The following is a 27,729-nucleotide window of genomic DNA, read 5'->3' on the forward strand; positions in this document are numbered from 1 at the left end:
ATAAAAAAATAAAAATAAAAATAAATAAAAAAATAAAAAATAAAAAATTTACCATACAGCTAATGTATTTTTAAGTCATTTAAAAGCAGAAAAAAACATGACAACCAAAAAGCTATTGTTTTAATGTCAATTTTTATTATTGAAGGCGTAGCCGCATGGCTTGAACTTCTATTCTCAGACCGGGCAATCCTTGTTGCCCCAATATCTTCTGCAGCGCGACTCCTGCAACTGTGTCGGATGAATCTTGTCGCCCAACAGTAGTGAGTGAATGCTCACAGAAGACTGTTTCGGTACATTCCTTCCTTACTGCATCCCATTTCAATCGAGCGATTGCTGTAGTCTACTCGCTATTTTCTCGAATTCACCGGCCTGTTCGAAAATAGAAGATGGACTGCAAGTCCTCAAGCTGTATCTATTCTATTGCTTCAGCTGAAAACTCCTTGCTACGTAATAACCTACAATTTTATGTAATAAAAGTTGGTTATAATGTAATATATCAGACACTTATTGCCACAGCATAAACTCGGCCGGTCGTGTGGCCGAGCGGTTCTAGGCACTTCAGTCCAGAACCGCGCTGCTGCTACGGTCGCAGGTTCGAATCCTGCCTCGGGCATGGATAGGTTAGTTAGGTTTAAGTAGTTCTAAGTGTAGGGGACTGATGACCTCAGATGTTAAGTCCCATAGAGCTTAGAGTCATTTGAACCATTATGCGCATAAACTTGCTTGAAATCATCCGTCCTTTACCACATCGATCTTTTTAGTTGTATTTACATTGTCATTTTCATTTGTGTGGTTAAAATTTCCAGAAATTATCCCCACCTCAATAACATGTACTGGAAGTCAGAACCGCAGTGACATAACAGGTTTTCCTGGTGATGGCTTCCATGATCTCGTTCCATGTGGGAAATGCTAATCTTAACTTTGACACTTTTTTAGAAACGTCTTTTGAACCAACTGAGAAATTGCAATTAAAGCACGAGGTAAAAAATATCACCGTTTTGATTATCTTCAATTAAAATACATATTTTAAGTACCATTAATTAGTTAGCAAAGCAATAAAGATACATCTTTTACGGCCATAGTGCTTTACCTTGAGAAAATCGAATTTCAATGTCGTAGTACCCTGATTAAACGGAATCGTTGGATATACATCACAATAACACTGATTTTTATTTTGACATTTTTCTAGTGATTATTGTCTTTGTAGGGTTTAGCTTTTCCAGCCGCCTTTCAGCTAAACTCAGCCAATAAACACTCCTGGAAATTGAAATAAGAACACCGTGAATTCATTGTCCCAGGAAGGGGAAACTTTATTGACACATTCCTGGGGTCAGATACATCACATGATCACACTGACAGAACCACAGGCACATAGACACAGGCAACAGAGCATGCACAATGTCGGCACTAGTACAGTGTATATCCACCTTTCGCAGCAATGCAGGCTGCTATTCTCCCATGGAGACGATCGTAGAGATGCTGGATGTAGTCCTGTGGAACGGCTTGCCATGCCATTTCCACCTGGCGCCTCAGTTGGACCAGCGTTCGTGCTGGACGTGCAGACCGCGTGAGACGACGCTTCATCCAGTCCCAAACATGCTCAATGGGGGACAGATCCGGAGATCTTGCTGGCCAGGGTAGTTGACTTACACCTTCTAGAGCACGTTGGGTGGCACGGGATACATGCGGACGTGCATTGTCCTGTTGGAACAGCAAGTTCCCTTGCCGGTCTAGGAATGGTAGAACGATGGGTTCGATGACGGTTTGGATGTACCGTGCACTATTCAGTGTCCCCTCGACGATCACCAGTGGTGTACGGCCAGTGTAGGAGATCGCTCCCCACACCATGATGCCGGGTGTTGGCCCTGTGTGCCTCGGTCGTATGCAGTCCTGATTGTGGCGCTCACCTGCACGGCGCCAAACACGCATACGACCATCATTGGCACCAAGGCAGAAGCGACTCTCATCGCTGAAGACGACACGTCTCCATTCGTCCCTCCATTCACGCCTGTCGCGACACCACTGGAGGCGGGCTGCACGATGTTGGGGCGTGAGCGGAAGACGGCCTAACGGTGTGCGGGACCGTAGCCCAGCTTCATGGAGACGGTTGCGAATGGTCCTCGCCGATACCCCAGGAGCAACTGTGTCCCTAATTTGCTGGGAAGTGGCGGTGCGGTCCCCTACGGCACTGCGTAGGATCCTACGGTCTTGGCGTGCATCCGTGCGTCGCTGCGGTCCGGTCCCAGGTCGACGGGCACGTGCACCTTCCGCCGACCACTGGCGACAACATCGATGTACTGTGGAGACCTCACGCCCCACGTGTTGAGCAATTCGGCGGTACGTCCACCTGGTCTCCCGCATGCCCACTATACGCCCTCGCTCAAAGTCCGTCAACTGCACATACGGTTCACGTCCACGCTGTCGCGGCATGCTACCAGTGTTAAAGACTGCGATGGAGCTCCGTATGCCACGGCAAACTGGCTGACACTGACGGCGGCGGTGCACAAATGCTGCGCAGCTAGCGCCATTCGACGGCCAACACCGCGGTTCCTGGTGTGTCCGCTGTGCCGTGCGTGTGATCATTGCTTGTACAGCCCTCTCGCAGTGTCCGGAGCAAGTATGGTGGGTCTGACACACCGGTGTCAATGTGTTCTTTTTTCCATTTCCAGGAGTGTATCATAAACACGATTTGCTTGCGAACAGAACCTGGAATTTGTGACGGACTTCGACTGTCATTTAGATGCTGATTATCTATACAGGGTGTTACAAAAAGGTACGGCCAAACTTTCAGGAAACATTCCTCACACACAAATAAATAAAAGATGTTATGTGGACATGTGTCAGGAAACGCTTAATTTCCATGTTAGAGCTCATTTTAGTTTCGTCAGTATACACTGTACTTCCTCGATTCACCGCCAGTTGGCCCAATTGAAGGAAGGTAATGTTGACTTCGGTGCTTGTGTTGACATGCGACTCATTGCTCTACCGTACTAGCATCAAGCACATCAGTACGTAGCAGCAACAGGTTAGTGTTCATCACGAACGTGGTTTTGCAGCCAGTGCAATGTTTACAAATGCGGAGTTGGCAGATGCCCATTTGATGTATGGATTAGCACGGGGCAATAGCCGTGGCGCGGTACGTTTGTATCGAGACAGATTTCCAGAACGAAGGTGTCCCGACAGGAAGACGTTCGAAGCAATTGATCGGCGTCTTAGGGAGCACGGAACATTCCAGCCTATGACTCGCGGCTGGGGAAGACCTGGAACGACACCTGCAATGGACGAGGCAATTCTTCGTGCAGTTGACGATAACCCTAATGTCAGCGTTAGAGAAGTTGCTGCTGTACAAGGTAACGTTGCCCACGTCTCTGTATGGAGAGTGCTACGGGAGAGCCAGTTGTTTCCGTACCATGTACAGCGTGTGCAGGCAGTATCAGCAGCTGATTGGCCTCCACGGGTACGCTTCTGCGAATGGTTCATCCAACAATGTGTCAATCCTGATTTCAGTGCAAATTTTCTCTTTACGGATGAGGCTTCATTCCAACGTGATCAAATTGTAAATTTTCACAATCAACATGTGTGGGCTGACGAGAATCCGCACGCAATTGTGCAATCACGACATCAACACAGATTTTATGTGAACGTTTGGGCAGGCATTGTTGGTGATGTCTTGATTGGGCCCCATGTTCTTCCACCTACGCTCAATGGAGCACGTTATCATGATTTCATGCGGGATACTCTACCTGTGCTGCTAGAACATGTGCCTTTACAAGTACGACCCAACATGTGGTTCATGCACGATGGAGCTCCTTCCTGCACATTTCAGTCGAAGTGTTCGTCCGCTTCTCAACAATAGATTCGGAGACCGATGGATTGGTAGAGGCGGACCAATTCCATGACCTCCACGCTCTCCTGACCTCAACACTCTTGACTTTCATTTATGGGGGCATTTGAAAGCTCTTGTCTACGCAACCCCGGTACAAATGTAGAGACTCTTCGTGCTCGTATTGTGGACGGCTGTGATACAATACGCCATTCTCCAGGGCTGCGTCAGCGCATCAGGGATTCCATGCGACGGAGGGTGGATGCATGTATCCTCGCTAACGGAGGACATTTTGAACATTTCCTGTAACAAAGTGTTTGAAGTCACGCTGGTACGTTCTGTTGCTGTGTGTTTCCATTCCATGATTAATGTGATTTGAAGAGAAGTAATAAAATGAGCTCTAACATGGAAAGTAAGCGTTTCCGGGCACATGTCCACATAACGTATTTTCTTTCTTTTTGTGTGAGGAATGTTTCCTGAAAGTTTGGCCGTACCTTTTTGTAACACCCTGTATACAACCTGACAACTTGGCCTCCCGTGGCCGTTATCGGAAACACTCCATTATGTTACGTTAAATACGGAAAACGCATCGCATTGTGAATGATTTCAAGAGAGCAGTTCATATACTATCAAGCGGTTCAGCGTGTCCTTGTAAAACATCACGTAAAAGCTCACGACAAGCCGATCGAAGCGCCCTCATTCCCAGGTGCAATAATATTGTGGCCGACTAATAACTGGCCATTAGCGTGACTTAAAGTTACAATTTGACTCATACGACACGTCGTAATTGTATCATAGCACTCGTTTGACGCCATCGGAATGACGTCACAAGACATCAGATTAAGAAAAGCAGCCTCAGCTGGAAAGTGGGCAGTTGTGGTGCCGGCCATGGCAAGGTATCGACGGGAGAAGCAACTAGGCGCTTTGACAGCTACATGCGCATATTTTCAAGATGGTATTGCTTAGTATTTGCCTCGTGTGAAGCTGGCAGCACTAATGCAGGCAGATAGTTCAGTGGATATCACTAGTTTTGATGTTTATGCCTAGAAACCAAATAAACAAACATTCAGAAAAAATTTTGTTTACCCCGTCAGCCCCAAAAACTTTCGAAACTGGATTAACAAAAAAATAGAGAAAAGTGCATTTAAGGTTTCAGGTGTTCTACCATTTGAGTACAACGCACAGAACGCTCATACAACCATGCGAAACTGTCAAAATCTTTCTTTGTAATGTTGTTCATTTCGCGCGTCCCATTGACTCGAATGTCGGTTGCGTCGTGAAATCGTTGGCCCGTCATGTGAATTTGTGCGGTCTGTCGTTATGCCGTAGGTCCGTATTGATAATAGCAACTCTCGTAACCTGTGATGATTATTTCCAGAAAAAAATTATGTACGTTTTGCATTTCAGTCAAGTCGCGGTAGGCTTCCATGCGCCGTATTTGTTCGGGTTCCAAAGTGTTCAGGACAAACTTGGCACACACTTTTCTCGAACACTTGATTTAGAGATGTTGCTCCACTGTGATTTGTTGCCGGCCGGAGTGACCGAGCGGTTCTAGGCGCTACAGTCTGGAACCGCGCGACCGCTACGGTCGCAGGTTCGAATCCTGCCTCGGGCATGGATGTGTGTGATGTCCTTAGGTTAGTTAGGTTTAAGTAGTTCTAAGTTCTGGGGGACTGATGACCTGAGAAGTTAAGTCCCATAGTGCTCAGATCCATTTGAACCATTTTTTGTGATTTGTGACAGGACAGTGTTGACACACTGCGCCTGCACGTCCGCTACTTAACACTGGCTGGGCGAATGCACATAAGTGTTGCCAATTCTTACTCTGAAATAATTGATAGATGGTTTCTTTAAGAAGACGTGATAGTAACAAAAGAGGCTAGATATAATTGATAATAATTTATACGCTAGTGCTGCCAGGATTTGGTTGTGGGGCAGTTCTTCACTTTTTTAAAGACTTGATCAACTTATTAATACGAGTTCTTCTCTTCCACTGTCAGATATTAGAAGCACACCTATGTTACAGACTATGAAATAATCAAATAAAAGCTTATTATAGCCGCTGAACAAATATAATTGCACATATATATTTTTTAGCCTTAATATCACAATTGCAAAACGTATACCGGGCTTTTGAAGCATCCGAGGGAACTCCCAAAATCCAGTCCTCGAACTCATTGTTCGAAAGCCACTGTTTTCGAAACCGCTGTTGGTACTGAGGCGCCATACTAATGATTAAAACTTTTCTAATTGTCTGCAAAACAGAAAAATAGAATCCACTACATTTAAGCATCATTTATTGCACAATAAAATTATTATACTATGTTCACAAGATATTTCTCCACTAGATTGAGGAGAATCTTGCTTCTGTGTTCGTATACAGATTCATGCATTCACAGTCTAACTAGCAGTGTGTAAGTAGAGTAGTGAATCTCGTCGTAATTATTCGTTATCGTTGAGTTTTACCGTGTACGCGTATGTAAGATTTTTTCCCCCTTCTCCTTTTCCTGCAGAGTAAACGGAAATATAAGCACACACTGCAACCATCCAGTTAGTGCAACGCAGTTCAGTTTCAAATTACATGGGGAATAACCATAGTCAATAATCGTTGTCAGTAGATTCATGTTGCATAGTCAAAGCGTAGTTAAAATTATGCTATTTAGGCTGGACTTTGGCACAGTGTGTTATTTAAATAGGCTAGATTTCAGGCTATAGCCACGTTGTGAATTTGTATGGCTAAACGCTATTGTGAATATGCTAGATTAAGCTATAAAGTAGCTAAGCTGGCAACAGTGACCCACATTTGTTGTTTACAGTTGTTAGTTCATCTACATCTACATCTACATTTACACTCCGCAAGCCACCCAACGGTGTGTGGCGGAGGGCACGTTACGTGCCACTGTCATTACCTCCCTTTCCTGTTCCAGTCGCGTATGGATCGCGGGAAAAACGACTGCCGGTAAGCCTCCGTGCGCGGTCGAATCTCTCTAATTTTACATTCGTGATCTCCTCGGGAGGTATAAGTAGGGGGAAGCAATATATTCGATACCTCATCGAGAAACGCACCCTCTCGAAACCTGGACAGTAAGCTAAACCGCGATGCAGAGCGCCTCTCTTGCATAGTCTGCCACTTGAGTTTGCTAAACATCTCCATAACGCTATCACGCTTACCAAATAACCCTGTGACGAAACGCGCCGCTCTTCTTTGGATCTTCTCTATCTCCTCCGTCAACCCGACCTGGTACGGATCCCACACTGCCCGGGTTCGATTCCCGGCGGGGTCAGGGATTTTCTCTGCCTCGTGATGGCTGGGTGTTGTGTGCTGTCCTTAGGTTAGTTAGGTTTAAGTAGTTCTAAGTTCTAGGGGACTTATGACCACAGCAGTTGAGTCCCATAGTGCTCAGAGCCATTTGATTTGGATCCCACACTAATGAGCAATACTCAAGTATAGGTCGAAAGAGTGTTTTGTAAGCCACCTCCTTTGTTGATGGACTACATTTTCTAAGGACTCTCCCAATGAATCTCAATCTGGCACCCGCCTTACAAACAATTAATTTTATATGATCATTCCACTTCAAATCGTTCCGTACGCATACTCCCAAATATTTTACGGAAGTAACTGCTACCAGTGTTTGATGCGCTATCATATAATGATACAATAAAGGATCCTTCTTTCTATGTATTCGCAATAAATTATATTTGTCTATGTTAAGGGTCAGTTGCCACTCCCTGCACCAAGTGCCTATCCGCTGCAGATCTTCCTGCATTTCGCTGCAATTTTCTAATGCAGCAACTTCTCTGTATACTACAGCATCATCCGCGAAAAGCCGCATGGAACTTCCGACACTATCTACTAGGTCATTTATAGATATTGTGAAAAGCAACGGTCCCATAACACTCCCCTGTGGCACGCCAGAGGTTACTTTAACGTCTGTAGACGTCTCTCCATTGAGAACAACATGCTGCGTTCTGTTTGCTAAAAACTCTTCAATCCAGCCACACAGCTGGCCTGATATTCCGTAGGTTCTTACTTTGTTTATCAGGCGACAGTGCGGAACTGTATCGAACGCCTTCCGGAAGTCAAGGAAAACGGCATCTACCTGGGAGCCTGTATCTAATATTTTCTGGGTCTCATGAACAAAAAAAGCGAGTTGGGTCTCACACGATCGCTGTTTCTGGAATCCATGTTGATTCCTACAGAGTAGATTCTGGGTTTCCAGAAATGACATGATACGCGAGCAAAAAACATGTTCTAAAATTCTACAACAGATCAGTTCAAGTTGCCAGAGTTGCTACTGCGCTGACGTCAGTCATATGCCACAAATAAAATCAGTCTGAGAACCTTTTTTACGGACAATGTATTATATCCAGTCTCAGCTATCATTTCAAACATACGAGGGGCGTTCAACAAATATTGCAACACTTTTTTTCTGAAAGTAGGTTGGTTTTATTCAGGATTAAATGCACCATATTAATTGCCACTCTTTTGGCTAAAAAACCCTATTTTTCAGAATGATCTCCCTTCAATGCGACGGCCTTACGCCACCTTACTCGGAGGGCCTGTGTGCCCGTATGGTACCACTCTAGAAGTTGACGTTGGTGCCAACGACTTGTTGTGTCAGTAGCCTACCCATCATCCACGTACTGTTTCCCGAACATTGCATCCTTCATTGGGCCAAACAGATTGACTTTAGTGTTTATGGTCTTCTATTGGGCGGCGAGGAACGCAGTGGGCACTCACTTTTGAATAGCCCTACTGGTGGGTGAGTGTGTCAGCACTACCAAAAGCGACGTACAGATGAGCAGCGAGGTGTTTGTTTTTAATCCGTTGATCGCCTCGAATGAGAGTGTCCGCACGTTCCAACATTGCAGGAGCCACTGCTATGTGCGACCAGTCAGAATGCGGGACATCGGACAGTTTTCAAGAAAATGGTTCAAATGTCTCTGAGCACTATGGGACTTAACATCTGAGGTCATCAATCCCCTAGAACGTAGAACTACTTAAACCTAACTAACCTAAGGACATCACACACATCCATGCCTGAGGCAGGATTCGAACCTGCGACCGTAGCAGTCGCGCGGTTCCAGACTGAAGCGCCTAGAACCGCTCGGCCACCAACCGCCGGTTCGGACAGTTTTGCGCGACCTTGTTCCAGTGATGCCAGACGCCTCGCCCAACGACTCACTGTGCTTTTGTTCACTACCAGCTCTCTGTAGACCTTCTGTAAGCGCGTGTGAATATCTGCGATGCTCTGGTTTACTGTCACAAGAAACTCAGTGACAGCTCTCTGCTTGGGACGTCCTCCGTTACAGACGCCAGTTTGAAGGCTACATATAGCGCCACCCCTTATCGAAACTTCTTGAAACTATAGGGGCTGACGTGGAAATATTAGATGATGTCCCACAACAAATTTCGCATTTTTTCAGCCGAAACTGGCCGAGAAAAAATGTGTTTCATTACTTACTGAACGGCCGCTGTAAATGAATCGGTTGACCTGCAACTATGAATAATTTTTTTTTTCTTTATTGGATTTCAATTCTCTCCCCCCCCCCCAAGAGAGGGGGGGCGGGCTGGCAGCAGCGTAATATGCTGCTCTACAGCCTACAGAAAAGTTAAAAAACATAATGAGAATAGAAACATACAAGAAAAAGAAGTGATAAAACGGTGAAATTGTAAAAAACTGTAAAATTGCGGTAAGTTGTGGAATTTAAATTATAAAAACATTGCGGTGACGATGCGGATGAGGACACACCAGAAGTAGACAGGCACAACTAAAAAACACAGCAAAAGTCTGGTTTCTGTTCGCACGAGATAAAAAACACAACTAGCGATAGTATGGCGGCTGTTCGCAACGCTGACAGTGGACGCACATCACTGAACACTCACTTATAACAGCACTATACAGGTGACACGGCGGCATGTAGGGAGGGAGGAGGACCCGGACCTTTGAGGGGGAAAAGGGGGGAGGGGAGGAAAGGGGAGGAAAAGAAAAAAGGGGGAGCCGATGGAGGGAGGGGACATAGAAAGGGGGGGGCTGGGTGGACACGAGAAGGAGTGGGAAAGTGTTGTGTACATAGTTCCGCGTAGTCAGCGCGTACACAATTTTTCCACTAGAGCGCGCCCCGCTAAGCACAACAGCGCAGGCGCAGTGCTCGTCCGTCTCCGCACAACCACATGGCGCTGCCATAGAGACGGACCAAATTCTGCTTCCGCCGATCCGCATATTAATATGTAACGCAGCCAATGAGATTGCTGCTAACGTAGAACCTTATCTCCTCGCAGATCACACTCGCGCAGTGATACATGTACGCGCGAGGTATTATAACGAGTGTACAGACCTCTGATTAGTCAGTCTGCATTTGTCTGCATCAGTCTGTACGAGTTCTCCATTTGTCTATACCAGTCTATAGTCAAGTTTCAGTCTGCGCCTAATAAGATTACCATATTCCTGTACATAGCCATGAAGATAAATGTATAAACACTTTTGTCAAGTATCAGAGATATGTGAGAATAAGATTAACGTACCAATACCAAAGGAACTTCAGATTGTCAATTATAAATAGCATCCAGAACCAAGTTAAGTAATTTTTATGCTTGTTATTATTTTAATAAATGTGTGTGAAAATTAATCAAGTTCTGTTTAAAGTCGGTCACTGTCAATCTGCTACTCTAAGCATGCAAGTGGCATTTCTATCGTCTGACCTAACGGCAGAAGATAAACACGCCACGATAAGACCACGAGACATATTGCTGACACACGGCTACTTCGTTAGAGCGACAGGTCAAATAATCTGATGGTGTGTGTACTGAAGGTTTTACAGTACGCACACCACAGAAAGGCAGTGGAGGGGACAGCAGAAATGACTCAGGGGAGAGAAGGAAAACAGAGAGCGGGTAGGCGGGGAAAAAACAGGATGGCAGGGGGGGGGGGGGGGGAGAAGAGGCAGCCCCAGGGAAAGGACAGAGGAAAGGAGGGGGAGGTGAGGATCAGAGTTGATAGGAGGGATAAATGGAGGGAGAGAGGGCATCATCTGGGAGGGGGAGTTGATGGAAGCCACCTTGGGAAAGGAGATGAAGGGTGTAGAGATGGAGGGGGGACACAACAGTGAAGGCACAGCAGAGGATGGGGGTTGGAGAGGAGAGGAGCAACCAGGGGGTGAGGGGGATCAAGGCGGCGGGAGGTGTAGAGTATGCGGATATGTTCGAGGACTATAAATAACTAACGAGCAGGAGATAAAATTCTCCACAGTAGTTGTGGATTTGGGATCCGTCGTTATTAGTGTGGGCTCGTATTAAGGTCATTTCAGATCGACATAGATAGATGTGAGGTCGGTGTTACGAAAGCTGAGAGACCTGTGGCGGGCGGACTGGGCGCAGGCTCGGAGGCCCTGGCGTCCTCGCTGTCGTCGGACTGCGCCAGCTGCACGGCGTAGCGCCGCATCACCGCCTCGGGCAGCGACAGCCGCCGCTGCCACCGCGGGCCGCCAGCGCCGGCGCCGGCCCGAGCCATGCCCTGCTGCCTGCAACACCACACGCGCCCTGCCAGCGAAAACTAACCCCTACAACACACTTATAGCAGTTTTTGTATTAAAAAACGTTGAATGCAGCATTTATTAAGGTTTATTATTTAACTGCAAAAAGAATTATTATATAAGGTTGTTGCATAAGTTCGTAGCGTTTTTGGTTCAAATGGTTCAAATGGCTCTGAGCACTATGGGTCTCAACTGCTGAGGTCATCAGTCCCCTAGAACTTAGAACTAATTAAACCTAACTAACATAAGGACATCACACACATCCATGCCCGAGGCAGGATTCGAACCTGCGACCGTAGCGGTAGCGCGGTTCCAGAGTGTAGCGCCTAGAACCGCTCGGCCACTCCGGCCGGCGTAGCGTTTTTATTTTGCATATTGGTACTTCGGTTGCTAATGTTTTATCTATAGATTCTCATTTTTTATTTGTAGTCCACTTTGCTATTTGAGCTTACATATTGTCATTTTGAGATAGTGACTGGAGCAGTGGACGCTAGAAAATGGAGTGCCAAGTGCAGAAATCTGAACATTTCCGACGTAGTATTCTGTTCGAGTTCAATAGAGGAGTAACGGCAGCGGAGGTAGCCAGAAACTTTTGCGCCGTGTATGGGGATAATGCCATTGAACAGAGCTGGCAATAAAATGGTTTTCTCGTTTTAAGGAGAATCGTTTTGGCGTTAGAGACTCTCCATGTTCAGGAAGACCTTCGAGGTCTGATGAAGATCGTTTAAACGCATTAATCCACAATTATATACGTCTGTATACTTGAGAACTGGCAGGTGTGATTAACTGTCATCATTCCACCTTGTGGGACGTTTCCACGCAGTGAGGAAGGTTCATTCAAAAACCGGTTGTACGGGTACCGCTCGCTTTAATCCAAAATTACAAAAAACAGTAGGTAGCTACTTGCTCGCTATCAATTGGCTCCTGAACAAAACCGACCGTTCCTACCTTGTATCATTACTGGAGATGAGAAATGGTGTCTTTACAGTAACATGCCGGAAAGAAAGGAATGGTTGATCCCAAAAAAGCAGCAGCTCCCCAAACAAAGACCTGCGCACGTCCACAGAGGATAATGTTATGCATATGGTAGAACTGCGACGGTGTGGTTTACTACGAATTGCTTTCCCGAGGTGTAACCATCGCTGCTGACATTTACTGTCAACAACTTGTATACGTATTCCAAGAACAACGACCAGGAAGACTGCGTGAAGTGATGTTGCTCCACTATAACGCCCGCCCGCATTCTCCTAGACTGACAAATATTACTATACAGGAATTGGGTTTGGTAGTCATTCCCCGCACCCACATTAGTCACATGATATTGCACCCTCAGATTTTTACCTTTTCCGCTCTCTATCAAACAACCTCGACGGAACTTCCTTTCCAGATGAAAATAGTTCGACGAGTTCTTCGCTTCAAAACCACGTGATTTCTACTGTCGCGGAATCGAGAAGTTACCCCAACAATGGCAGACTACTGTAAATAGTGAAGGAGAATATATTATGAATGAATAAACTCTCTATTATGTTTATCTGTTGTATTCATTAAGTTTATGGAAAAATGGTACGAACTTATGCACCAACCCAAACAAGTTAAGATCTACACTCATGCTCATAAATTAAGGATAAATGCAGAATGTGCTGCCACACAACGTGGCACTACACAAAACTGGCGCTAATAGCATAGGCACATAGGGAACACGCACGACACAGATCTGTAAGTCCACGGTATTGGTGATAAGTTGAGAAAACCGTCGCGAAACGCATGTGCTACAAAACGCCACTGTTTCCTGCTCATGTACCCCGACATCAATATGGGATATGATCACCGTGCACACCTACGCAGGCCGCACAACGAGTTGGCATTCTCTGGATCAGGTGGTTGAGCAGCTGCTGGGTATAGCCTCCCATTCTTGCACCAGTGTCTGTCGGAGCTCCTGAAGTGTCGTAGGAGTTTGAAGACGTGCAGCGATAGTCGACCGAGAGCATCCCAGACGTGCTCGATGGGATTTAGGTCCGGAGAACAGGCAGGCCACTTCATTCGCCTGATATCTTCTGTTTCAAGGTACTCCTGCACGATGGCAGCTCGGTGGGGTCGCGCGTTATCATCCATCAGGAGGAAGGTGGGACCCACTGCACCCCTGAAAAGGCGGACATACTGGTGCAAAATGACGTCCCGATACACGTGACCTGTCACGGTTCCTCTGTCAAAGACATGCAGGGGTGTATGTGCACCAATCGTAATCGCACCCCACACCATCAAACCACGACCTCCATACAGGTCCCTTTCAAGGACATTAAGGGGTTGGTATCTGGTTCCTGGTTCACGCCAGATGAAAACCCGGCGCGAATTGCTGTTCAGACTATACATGGACTCGTCCGTGAACATAACCTGGGACCACTGTTCCAATGACCATGTACTGTGTTCTTGACACCAGGCTTTACGGGCTCTCCTGTGACCAGTGGTCAGTGGAATGCACCTTGCAGGTCTCTGGGCGAATAAACCGTATCTGTTCAGTTGTCTGTAGACTGTGTGTCTGGAGACAACTGTTCCAGTGGCTGTGGTAAGGTCCCGAGCAAGGCTACCTGCAGTACTCCGTGGCTGTCTGCGGGCACTGATGGTGAGATATTGTTCTTCGTGTGGTGTTGTACACTGTGGACGTCCCGTACTGTAGCACCTGGACACGATTCCTGTCTGCTGGAATCGTTGCCATAATCTTGAGATCACACTTTGTGGCACACGGAGGGCCCGTGCTACGACCTACTGTGTTTGACCAACCTCCAGTCGCCCTAGTATTCTACCCCTCATAACGTCATCAATATGTGTTCCTTGAGCCATTTTCAACACACACAGTCACCATTATCACGTCTGAAAACCTCTGTACACTTACTCGCTGCACCGTACTCTGAAATGCACCAACACACCTCAGCGTATGTGGACTGCAGCCAGGGCCACCGTACGATGACCGCAGCTCAAATGCACCGCATGGTCATACCCCGAGGTGATTTAAACTCGCAAACCGCCCACCAGAGTGTTGTTTCACCATGTATCAGCATTATCCTTAATTTATGAGCATGAGTGTATAAATGATGAAATAGAAAAAATCAAAGAAATTCCTCTTTCATTTTAATGAGATTAGTTTGCGGTTTATGACGGTACTTGTTCGTACAGTGCAATGCGCAGAGTGCTAGGTTACCAGATAGGCAGGGGAACCACACCCGGATCCTTCGACAGATTGACGACTGTGGCCGCTGCAGGAGCCAGATTGAGTGTGGTTTCTAGGCGGTTTTCCATGCTCGTCGAAGCGAATGCTGGGTTCGTCCCCTATTTTCGCTTCATAAAATGTGATACACAAACAGTTAAAATACGATGACACACAGAGCAAAGTTTACGCAGTTCACATGCAGATGACACGCATGACTTCCCTCCCTTAGGTTATTGACGACTGCGGTCACAGGAACGGCATCCGGCCGCAATTAATTAAAACAAATTTGCCAAAGGTGAGTATAGGAGTGTTCACAGCTAGATAGAATAATCGCTAACGAAAAGAAGAAGAATTTATTAGTTTACTGCGGACTACAATAATAGATTACCATTTTAAGATAATGTTAGTTTTACATTTGATTTTACGTTATTATTACACTGAAGAACCAAAGAAACTGGTACACCTACCTAATATCGTGTAGGGGCCCGCGTGCACGCAGAAGTGCCGAACGCGACGTGGCATGGACAGGTCAACTGTCTGAAGTAGTGCTGGACGGAATCGACGCCATGAATCCTGCAGGCCTGTCCGTAAATCCGTAAGAGTACGAAGGGGTGGAGAGCTCTTCTGAACAGCACGTTGCAAGGCATCCCAGATATGCTCAATAACATTCATGTCTGGGGAGTTTGGTGACCAGCATAAGTGTTTAAACTCAGAAGACTGTTCCAGGAGCCACTCTGGATGTGTAGGGTGTCGCTTTGTCCTGCTGGAATTGACCAGAGTGCACAATGGACATGAATGGATGCAGGTGATCAGATAGGATGCTTATGTACGTGTCACATGTCAGAGTCGAATCCAGACGCATCAGGGGCCCCATATAACTCCTACTGCACACGCCCCACGCCATTACAGAGCCTCCACCAGCTTGAACAGTCCCCTGCTGACATGCAGGGTCCATGGATTCATGATGTTCTCTCCATACCCGTACACGTCTATCCGCTAGATACAGTCTGAAACGGGACTCGCCCGGTCAGGCAACATGTTTCCAGTCATCAACAGTCCAATGTCGGTGTTGACGACTCCAGGTGAGGCGTAAAGCCTTGGATCGTGCAGTCATCAAGGGTACACGAGTTGGCCTTCGGCTCCGAAAGCCCATATCGATGATGTTTCGGTGAATGGTGACACTTGTTGATGGCCCAGCATTGAAATCAGCAGCAATTTGCCGGCTGGAGTGGCCGTGCGGTTCTAGGCGCTACAGTCTGGAACCGCGAGACCGCTACGGTCGCAGGTGCGAATCCTGCCTCGGCCATGGATGTGTGAGGTGTCCTTAGGTTAGTTAGGTTTAAGTAGTTCTAATTCTAGGGACTGATGACCTCAGAAGTTAAGTCCCATAGTGCTCAGAGCCATTTGAACCATTTGTCCAGGAAAATGAAATTTTCACAGAAGATGTTTGCCAGAACTCTATACTACTAAGGGCGCGTTTACAGTCATCACTAGACCGCGGATTTTAGGTAAAAACCTATTTTGTTCCTGAGTTCCTATTTGCATAAAAATTTGTACTTACGCGTTTCATGACTATTTACACTTAATAGCGTTAATTCTATAGGACCTAAAAAAGCCTATTTCGACGTTAGTGCCTATATTTGCCTATTTCGGCTTTAATATCCTAAAAAGTGCCTATTTCATTATATAAGACAGTGGCTCCAAGTTTTTCCACACTATACGACAGATGGAAAAAAATATTTTCTGGCCAGTGTGCAGCAAGGTGGCTAGTTGATATGCGCTCATGCTTCGTATGTGCCTAACACTTCGGTCATTTTTTATTTTTTTATATTGCTATCCCTGTTAATACCAAATACTCTTTATAGATGTTTTATTATTCATATGTAAAAAATAGGTAAAAAATAGATCACGGATCTTTAGGTTGAAACCTATTTTTTTTTTTTCCTAAGCTCCAATTTGCATATAAGTTGGTACTTCATGACTAACTAAACTGAATCCCCTTAGTTCTATAGGACCTAAAATTGCGTATTTCGACGTTGACGCCTAATTTTGCCTATTTCGGCATCAAAATCCTAAAAAGTACCTATTTCGTTAATGTGACATAGAGTTCTTGTGTTTTCAAAGTTTAGAAAAAGGAAGTAGACTTAGGGCTTTACGTCTGGTCGAAGGCGAAGGTCGTTAGAGACTGTTTACAATCCCTTTGCTTGCCTTACTACCAACAGCACTCGGCACGGTTGAACGGCCATCCATCCAAGTACGCGCCGAGCGCGACAGTGCTTAACTTCGGTGAGCGAATGGGAACCGGTCAAAGATTTGAGTTACACATTAGAATCGAACGAGGGAGTACTAAATGTTATATTTGAAAATATTTCGTTCGTAGGATTCTGGCCAGCTGTGTATTTTCGCAAAGAAACGGTTTCATAGGCCTCAAGCTGAGCACGGATTAAAAAATCACAATGTTAATCGTAGACGCCCTCTATAGCTAAATTACTGCCCTTCGCACATTTTCTCGCTGCTGTCTACAGGCAGTCCTATCAAACTGCTCTGTTTCGTGAAAGGTATTATACGTGAATTTTCCAGTTCGAAAAATAATTTGCCAGTAGTTTTCATCAGAAGCACCGGTAGATTCCATTCGCTTGTTCAGAAGGGGCGGCCATCTGTCAGGTGCCATATGTCCAGCAACGCTCCCATGCACCGCAGTAAAAATCGTTCACTTTTTCCCAGCGAAAACAAATCAGGACATTGTGTAGCGACCGACGTGTTAAGTGTTACTGACGTTCTAAGTGCAAAATAAATTCTAGTTTCTGTGTGAGAATACTACGCCATGCCGAAAACAGCTAGTTCAAAGTCTACTCATATAAGGCAGTCGCTGCAAGATTTTCCGCATTATACAACAGATGGGAAAATTATTTTCTACCAAGCATGCAACAAGGAGGTTAGTTGATGTTTTTCTTAGACTTCTTATTTTCCTGTCGCTTAGGATTTTTTTTATCGCTATCCTTTAGTAATACGAAATACTGTTTATATGCGATTCTAAACTGCATTTCCCTTTTCTCTCGTATTAGGTTTCGAGTGTCAAGAAATCTCACTTAACTCAGCATGCAGATGGAATCGCACATAAAGCTAATGTTGAACGAAAGTTAAAATTGAAGCAAACTCTTTTAACAAATAAATTTTTGTTAAGTCACAATCAAGAATACAGGCATTCGAAGAACAGCTTCCAGATGTCCCATTGCCGCCAGAGCCTGTTGTCACCCGCTGGGGCACGTGGCTGATAGCAGCAGAATACTATAGTACGCATCTCTCAGCTGTCCAGAAGGTGGTTGAAAATATACCGGAGGATGCTGCATCCGTAGCTGCAGCAGTGGAGTTACTCAAAGATTCTTCTTTAAAACTGCACTTATCTTACATTAGGGCCCACTACACATTTATGGCAAGAATAATTTCACAATTAGAAGGCTCAGGGAGACCGATCTACGGCAATATTTCTTTGCTTGGAGAAGCAAAATGAAAATTAATGAAGCAAACGGTTTTGCAGATGAACACTGGCCTGAAGGAGTTGTGTGCAGCTGCCGACATACTTAGTGGAAAATCCAGCACTCCTGACTGCAGCATTCCTGTCCAACATGTGCCGAAAATGAAGTATGCCCCTGTCACATCTGTTGATGTAGAACGTTCTTTTTCAGCGTATAAATTTATTCTGATTGACAAGCGCCACAGTTTTTCACTAGAAAACCTAGAAAAGATTTTGGTTATTTATCGTGAAGCCAACTATGGTCAGAATATGTGAAACTACGAATGTATTAATTAAACCATTGCCACATCTTTTTTACGGAGATCTTTATCTTGCAGGAACTCAAAAATATTTGGAGTTATGTTCAACATTAATGGTGTAGATTGCTGTGCTCTGTAACTGTGAAAATATTCATTCTGCTTGTTTTAATGACTAATAAGATATTCATACTATCAACACTGTGTATTTTAATTTTTTTTTATTTTCTCTGCATCATTTTTATTAGAGCCTATTTTAGGTTTTATATAGCCTAAATGAACTACTGAAGGTGCCTAAAACACACTTTTTTACGACCTAAAAATCCGTGGTCTAGTCATCACTCAGCGGCCGCTGAAGTTCTGTTCTCGGAATAGCACGGAAGACGCGTTGCACGAACACGTAATAACGCCTAACCGGAGAATAAATGCGAGGTAACTGAAACGGTCATTCTGGCAGGGTTAGTGAAGTTAACAGGAGAATAAGTTTTGACAATAGCAGGAATAGTTACAGAATTAGGGTGACAAGATTGTTTGTTAGAACGAGGAAGGAGAAGAAATTGGGACATCACACAAATTATATGGAATAATATGAGGATTCCAAATTTATACAATAATTCAGTATAATTACTACTTTTCGATCTCATGCTTGAGAAACTGGAGCATGAATGTGAAACTATTTCCTAATGTAAAACGTTTTGCTTGTAGTACGCCTAATAGGCATTTGATATTGGTACTTAGTGTCCCAAAACAGTCTCTCTTATTTGGCGTGTGTTACAATTGCTGCAATATTAGAAAGGCCTATTTCATGGCCGAGCTGTGTAGCCGCGTGGTCTCAAGCGCCTTGTCACGGTCCGTGAAGCTCCCCCCGTCGGAGGTTCGAGTCCTCCCTCTGGCATGGGTGTGAGTGTTGACCATAGCGTAAGTTAGTTTAAGTTAGATTAAGTAGTATGTAGGCTTAGGGACCGATGACCTCAGCAGTTTGGTCCCATAAGACCTTACCACAAATTTCCAAAACTTTGCCTAGCAGACAGTGACAAGATAGACGTAATCAAATCCTGGGTACTACTCGTATTAACGGCTTTTTCAGTAATAGACAACGATATTTTGTTTTTTGAAGTAGCAAAACGTTGGACGAACTTTTATGAGGTAATAGATTCTTTCGCAGGAAGGAAAGCACGCCGTGTAAAGCTGTAACAAGATTAGAGAGAAAAAATGCTGCGACCTAATGATTCAAGAAATGTGTATTGTCATGCATGTCTCTCGTCTTTACTGCTTTTATGTTTTCTATATTTAATTTTATGTCACACAAAAGAGAATCTTATTAGCTACTAGACAATAAAGAGTGCAAATGTTCTGAAGAGTTCTTATTCTCCCCGCCACAAATAATCCCACCCAGTGTTAATTGTGAGGTTTTTTAATTTTTTTAAAGGGTTCTGGATGTCAAACCGGCCCACTTGGAGCAGGAAAGACACCACAGGACATTTCAATTTCCACTGTCCTGAGTGTAGGTTTGATGGCCTCCATTGCAAAATGCACACTTTTGAATTCCACAGAACAAAATATAGTGACGTGTGAAAGAAGAATGCCGTTTGAAGGGGTGTGGCACTGCACTTTGCCACACTTAAGACCAAATAACATATCCTACATTTCCTCGAACGTATATGTTTTATATATCAAACTCTTCATAAAGATGTGCGCTAGAAAATGAACATGTTTTTGAAAAATCGGTTTTTTAAATTTTTGGCGTCCTATCCCGAATGCTCGTGGAAAGGGGGGGGGGAGGAGGGAGGGGCGCCACCATCACGTTTTTGCCCTGGTTCAGAAATATCGTAGATCCGGGGCCAGTTCTATCCAACAGTGTACAAGTATCTCTATCACACTGTATTGTAAACTATACATGCCTTTCCGGTCCATTTCTGTTTTTGTTTTCTACTTTCCATGCCATATGCTAGTCTTGCCTTATTAGGCAACTTCTCGCTTTTTTTCTGACCAATCAACGTCTTCTTTATGGGGTGGTTGTAATTAAACTTTCGCTACCTGAGAGGACCCCAACGAAAAACTAGAGATCGTAGTACAAGGAAATTTTGTGGAAACACTTATAAGAACATGCGGAAGAAAATTAACGAAAAGAACAATGAAAGAAACACATTTTAATTTCCGCATGCGAGGGTAACATTTGTTAGTTGCGTAACATGTTTACGTTCGAGTTTACAAACGTCACGCTACGGTCGCAGGTTCGAATCCTGCCTCGGGCATGGATGTGTGTGATGTCCTTAGGTTAGTTAGGTTTAAGTAGTTCTAAGTTCTAGGGGACTGATGACCACAGCAGTTGAGTCCCATAGTGCTCAGAGCCATTTGAACCATTTTTACAAACGTCACGTGCAGGAGTTGGTAATTTGAAGTTTTCATAGTTACCATTTCACAATATTTCTTAGCACTTTTCCAACAGTGGACAATGGAATGTTCAGCTGTCGTAACACAGCTCGTGCACTGCTTGTAGATCGTACATTGCGTCCAGCATTCTCAGCCATTAACAGTATAATTTCAACAATTTGTGCTGCAGTTGGACGTTGGCCTCTTCCAGGAGAAATTCGCAAATCGCCAGTATTCATTGGACAAATATATTATACTGGAACTGACATGTGATTACATTTTCACGCAATTTGGGTGCATAGATCCCGAGAAATCAGTACCCAGAACAACCACCCCTGGCCGTAATAACGGCCTTGATACGCCTGGGCATTGAGCCAAACAGAGCTTGGATGGCGTGTACAGGTAAAGCTGCCCATGCATCTTCAACACAATACCACAGTTCATCAAAAGTAGTGACTGGCGTATTGTAACGAGCCAGTTGCTCGGCCACCATTGGTGAGAGATCTGGAGAATGTGCTGGCCAGGGCAGCAGTCGAACATTTTCTGTATCCAGAAAGGCCCGTACAGAACCTGCAACGGGCGGTCGTGTATTATCCTGCTGAAGTGTAGGGTTTCGCAGGGATGGAATGAAGGGTAGAGGCACGGGTCGTAACACATCTTAAATGTAACGTCCACTGTTTAAAGTGCTGTCTATGCGAACAAGAGGTCACCGAGACGTGTAACCAATGGCACCCCGTACCATCACGCCGGGTGATACGCCAGTATGGCGATGACGAATACACGCTTCCAATGTGCGTTAACCGCGATGTCGCCAAACACGGATGCGCCCATCATGATGCTGTAAACAGAACCTGGATTCATCCGAAAAAATGACGTTTTGCCACTCGTGCACCCAGGTTCGTCGTTGAGTACACCATCGCAGGCGCTCCTGTTTGTGAAGCAGCGTCAAGGGTAACCGCAGCCATGGTCTCCGAGCTGATAGTTCATGCTGTTGCAAACGTCGTCGAACTGTTCGTGCAGATGGTTGATGTCTTGCAAACGTTCCCATCTGCTGACTCAGGGATCGAGACGTGGCTGCACGATCCGTTGCAGCCATAAGATGCCTGTCATCTCGACTGCTAGTGATACGAGGCCGTTGGGCCGGTTAGAGTGGCCGTGAGGTTCTAGGCGCTACAGTCTGGAGCCGAGCGACCGCTACGGTCGCAGGTTCGAATCCTGCCTCGGGCATGGATGTGTGTAATGTCCTTAGGTTAGTTTGGTTTAATTAGTTCTAAGTTCTAGGCGACTGATGACCTCAGAAGTTAAGTCGCATAGTGCTCAGAGCCATTTGAACCATTTGAACGAGGCCGTTGGGATCCAGCACGGCGTTCCGTATTACCATCTGGAACCCACCGATTCCATATTCTGCCGGCCGCGGTGGCCGTGCGGTTCTGGCGCTGCAGTCCGGAACCGCGTGACTGCTACGGTCGCAGGTTCGAATCCTGCCTCGGGCATGGGTGTATGTGATGTCCTTAGGTTAGTTCGGTTTAAGTAGTTCTAAGTTCTAGGGGACTTATGACCTAAGATGTTGAGTCCCATAGTGCTCAGAGCCATGTGAACATCCGATCAGGTCCACACAGCATATTATGACATGGCGGAAAACTGTTTCGTTGTGAAGTTTTTAGACCAGATACAACTGGAGAAAATTTTGGTGAATACTGGTGGGAAAGCAGAGTTCAGACATCGCGATCATATTCCATATTCTGCTAACTGTCATTGGATCTCGACCAACGCGAGCAGCAATGTCGCGATACGATCAACCGCAATCGTGATAGGCTACAATCCGACCTTTATCAAAGTCGGAAACGTGATAGTAAGCATTTCTCCTCCTTACACGAGGCATCACAACAACGTTTCACCAGGCAACGCAGGGTCAACTGTTTTTTGTGTATGAGAAATCGGTTGGAAACTTTCCTCATGTCAGCACGTTGTAGGTGGCGCCACCGGCGCCAGCCTTGTGTGAATGCTCTGAAAAGCTGATCATTTGCATATCACAGCATCCTCTTCCTGTCGGTTAAATTTTGCGTCTATAGCACGTCATCTTCGTGGTGTAGCAATTTTAATGGCCGGTAGTGCAGTTTTCCGTCTACACAGGCTCAAGTAGCGAAGGCTTAATTAGAAGCACCCTGTATACCGATTCCTTCTGTACTGCTACCACACACTTCTGTTACATGTCGCTACTCATATGTGACAAGTACATAATGGGAATATTGCTTAACGTAAGGGTAATAAGTTTTACATTTTTTAAATTCCATGTGCTCATTACTATATATATTTTCATTTATTATTATTATTATTATTATTTCTTTACTTTCTCAGACGTTACGTCTGGTTAAAAATGGAAAGTGACGCGGACCTTGATCAAGCGTCACTTCCTATTAACTGTACGGTATGTGTTATATTGCATTTAGGAACTTTCGGGTAACTGAACATGTATCAATAATTACGGATTTCTGTAGTTGTATATATATGTTTGGATGTAGCTGTATTGCATTGATGTACTGGTGGATATTGTGTGATATGACTCCTGTAGTTGATAGTATAATTGGTATGATGTCAACTTTGCCGGCCGAAGTGGCCGTGCGGTTAAAGGCGCTGCAGTCTGGAACCGCATGACCGCTACGGTCGCAGGTTCGAATCCTGCCTCGGGCATGGATGTTTGTGATGTCCTTAGGTTAGTTAGGTTTAACTAGTTCTAAGTTCTAGGGGACTAATGACCTCAGAAGTTGAGTCCCATAGTGCTCAGAGCCATTTGAACCATTTGAACCATGATGTCAACTTTATCCTGATGCCACATGTCTTTGACTTCCTCAGCCAGTTGGATGTATTTTTCAATTTTTTCTCCTGTTTTCTTTTGTATATTTGTTGTATTGGGTATGGATATTTCGATTAGTTGTGTAAATTTCTTCTTTTTATTGGTGAGTATGATGTTAGGTTTGTTATGTGGTGTTGTTTTATCTGTTATAATGGTTCTGTTCCAGTATAATTTGTATTCATCATTCTCCAGTACATTTTGTGGAGCATACTTGTATGTAGGAACGTGATGTTTTAAAAGTTTATGTTGTAAGGCAAGCTGTTGATGTATTATTTTTGCGACATTGTCATGTCTTCTGGGGTATTCTGTATTTGCTAGTATTGTACATCCGCTTGTGATGTGATCTACTGTTTCTATTTGTTGTTTACAAAGTCTGCATTATTTATCTGTTGTGGTATTGGGATCTTTAATAATATGCTTGCTGTAATACCTGGTGTTTATTGTTTGATCCTGTATTGCAATCATGAATCCTTCTGTCTCACTGTATATATTGCCATTTCTTAGCCATGTGTTGGATGCGTCTTGATCGATGTGTGGCTGTGTTAGATGATACGGGTGCTTGCCATGAAGTGTTTTCTTTTTCCAATTTACTTTCTTCGTATCTGTTGATGTTATGTGATCTAAAGGGTTGTAGAAGTGGTTATGAAATTGCAGTGGTGTAGCCGATGTATTTATATGAGTGATTGCCTTGTGTATTTTGCTAGTTTCTGCTCGTTCTAGAAAGAATTTTCTTAAATTGTCTACCTGTCCATAATGTAGGTTTTTTATGTCAATAAATCCCCTTCCTCCTTCCTTTCTGCTTAATGTGAATCTTTCTGTTGCTGAATGTATGTGATGTATTCTATATTTGTGGCATTGTGATTGTGTAAGTGTATTGAGTGCTTCTAGGTCTGAGTTACTCCATTTTACTACTCCAAATGAGTAGGTCAATATTGGTATGGCATAAGTATTTATAGCTTTTGTCTTGTTTCTTGCTGTCAATTCTGTTTTCAGTATTTTTGTTAGTCTTTGTCTATATTTTTCTTTTAGTTCTTCTTTAATATTTGTATTATCTATTCCTATTTTTTGTCTGTATCCTAGATATTTATAGGCATCCGTTTTTTCCATCGCTTCTATGCAGTCGCTGTGGTTATCCAATATGTAATCTTCTTGTTTGGTGTGTTTTCCCTTGACTATGCTATTTTTCTTACATCTGTCTGTTCCAAAAGCCATACTTATATCATTGCTGAATCCTTCTGTCATCTTTAGTAATTGGTTGAGTTGTTGATTTGTTGCTGCCAGTAGTTTTAGATCATCCATGTATAGCAAATGTGTGATTTTGTGTGGGTATGTTCCAGTAATATTGTATCCATAATTTGTATTATTTAGCATGTTGGATAGTGGGTTCAGAGCAAGGCAGAACCAGAAAGGACTTAATGAGTCTCCTTGGTATATTCCACGCTTAATCTGTATTGGCTGTGATGTGATATTATTTAAATTTGTTTGGATATTAAGTGTGGTTTTCCAATTTTTCATTACTATGTTTAGGAACTGTATCAAATTAGGATCTACTTTGTATATTTCCAATATTTGTAGTAACCATGAGTGGGGTACACTATCAAAAGCTTTTTGGTAATCAATGTATGCGTAGTGTAGCGACCTTTGTTTAGTTTTAGTTTGATATGTCACCTCTGCATCTATTATGAGTTGCTCTTTACATCCTACTCCTCCTTTGCAACAGCCTTTTTGTTCTTCATTTATAATTTTGTTCTGTGTTGTATGTGTCATTAATTTCTGTTTAATGACTGAAGTTAATATTTTGTATATTGTTGGTAGGCATGTTATGGGGCGATATTTAGCTGGGTTCGCTGTGTCTGCTTGATCTTTAGGTTTCAGATAAGTCATTCCATGTGTAAGTGTATCAGGGAATGTGTATGGGTCTGCAATGTAACTGTTAAATAATTTAGTTAGATGTGAATGTGTTGAGGTGAACTTCTTTAACCAGAAATTTGCTATTTTATCATTTCCAGCGGCTTTCCAATTGTGAGTAGAATTAATTGCTTGGGTGACTTCATGTTGCAAAATTATCACTTCAGGCATTTGTGGTATCATCTTGTATGTGTCTGTTTATGCTTGTATCCATCGTGCATGTCTGTTATGTTGTACCGGGTTTGACCATATGTTGCTCCAGAAGTGTTCCATGTCTGTTATGTTTGGTGGATTGTTTATTTTAATGTGTGTTTTATCTATTGTCTGGTAAAATTTCTTTTGGTTTATGTTGAATGTTTGGTTTTGTTTCCTTCTATTTTCACTTTTTTTGTATCTTCTGAGTCGTTTGGCTAATGCTTGTAATTTCTGCTTCTTTTCGTCTAACTGCTCTGTCGCTTCTTGTTGTGAGATTTTACCTAACCTTTTTCGTTTTTTTTCCGAGATTTCATTTCTTATAAATTGTGTTAGCTGTCCGATGTCTTTTCTCAGTTTTTCTGTTTTGATCTGTAGCCTGTGTTGCCATGCTGGTTTTGTGGGTTTCTTCTGTGTGTTGGTTGGTTCTGATCTCTGCCTAGTTTGTATATTTAGTGTAGTGAGTGCTCCTATATAAACCAGTAGTTGTAACTCCTCCATAGTTGTGTTTTCATTTATTTTGTTGTGTATGATTGTGTTGATAGTTTTTATTGTTGTTTCGACTTGTGGGTTATTTGGTGGTCTATGCAAGAATGGTCTAATGTCTGTATTTGTGTCTTTGTATTCTCTATATGTTAGCTGAAATTTTTCTTCTATATCTAACATCTGTGTCACTTCGTGTTCTATTTGTGCTTGTTCTGGTGGCTGTCTTAAGATTTCGTTTTCCTCTGATTGTTTAATTGGTGCGTGTTGTTCTTTGTTTGTTTGCTCAGGGATGTTTGAGTCCATTACTGTATTTTCTTCTTCTTCTGATTGCACATTATTTTGTTCCAGTATTTGTTGTACTTGTTGTTTGATGTTTTCTAATTCTGACTGGGGTATCCTGTTATTTTTGATTATTACACGGATCTGATCAGCTAGTCGTTGTTCTGTTAAAATTTTTAATTCTGGGTATCTGGTAATAAATGTTGTGTATACTTGTGATCTGTATCCAGTTGTGTTGGTTCCTAGGTTTGTTCAAATGGTTCAAATGGCTCTGAGCACTATGGGACTTAACATCTATGGTCATCAGTCCCCTAGAACTTAGAACGACTTAAACCTAATTAACCTAAGGACAGCACACAACACCCAGCCATCACGAGGCAGAGAAAATCCCTGACCCCGCCGGGAATCGAACCCGGGAACCCGGGCGTGGGAAGCGAGAACTCCTAGGTTTGTTGCTTGGTAATAACAGAACATGAGGTGTCGATTAACTTCATCTGACCATCTCATCCTCTGTCTTTGTTTTCCTTCTAGGGTGGTTGCAGGAAGCATATCCTGCAAAACACCTCTATTTGGATTTAAATCATTTTCCAGTTGGCTAGCAGTGTCGTTACCATTGTGGGCGGGCATAGGGTTCAAGCGTCGTCCCCGACCATGACGGCGCTTGTCCGAGGCTTCTTTAGTTCTGTCCTGAACCAACTAATCACACTAAAAGGGGGGTTAGCCCTATTAGTGGTTTGTTCTTTTCGTCGCCTTTTACGACTGGACGGCGCTTGTCCGAGGCTTCTTTAGTTCTGTCCTGAACCAACTAATCACACTAAAAGGGGGGTTAGCCCTATTAGTGGTTTGTTCTTTTCGTCGCCTTTTACGACTGGCACAACATATTATTATTATTATTATTATTATTATTAAATGTTACCTCGCTAAGGATGTCTGGTTAGTTGTGAAAGAGAGCCTGAAGGCCCTACTATTACCAGGTGAAATAATGCATAATTAAATAAGAAGTCGTAAGATAGGTAATAACACCAGCGCTGCAAATAGCAGGGAGAAATTTATTTTCCTTCTCAACATTCTCGCCCTGTAAATTACAACAGTTATCAAATCCCTTGACTAGGTCTTACAAGAATACAGCAAGGATTTCTTGTGGCAGCTGCTGCATCCGAGTGATCTCCTAAATTATTTGCTCATCGTCTACAAACTGCTGTGCACCCAGGTGGTTTTTAAGGGGCTCAGGCAGATGAAAATCAATAGTGGCTAAGTCGGAGATATATGGTGGATATTTGCAGTAACCTCTGGGTTTGTTTTGCT

The 27,729-nt window shown here is 43.9% G+C and overlaps 1 protein-coding gene across 1 annotated transcript in view; it reads right to left on the reverse strand.

Annotated features, from left to right (window-relative positions):
* LOC126249227 (uncharacterized) overlaps nt 1–27,729 on the reverse strand; it is a 300,476-nt gene that overhangs the window by 57,855 nt on the left and 214,892 nt on the right. The window contains exon 3 of the mRNA XM_049950883.1: nt 11,178–11,344. Coding sequence (XP_049806840.1) covers nt 11,178–11,344 — 167 coding nt within the window. The remainder of the gene's footprint in view (nt 1–11,177; nt 11,345–27,729) is intronic.

The sequence above is a fragment of the Schistocerca nitens genome, chromosome 3 (assembly GCF_023898315.1).
Source record: "Schistocerca nitens isolate TAMUIC-IGC-003100 chromosome 3, iqSchNite1.1, whole genome shotgun sequence".
NCBI lineage: Eukaryota > Metazoa > Arthropoda > Insecta > Orthoptera > Acrididae > Schistocerca > Schistocerca nitens.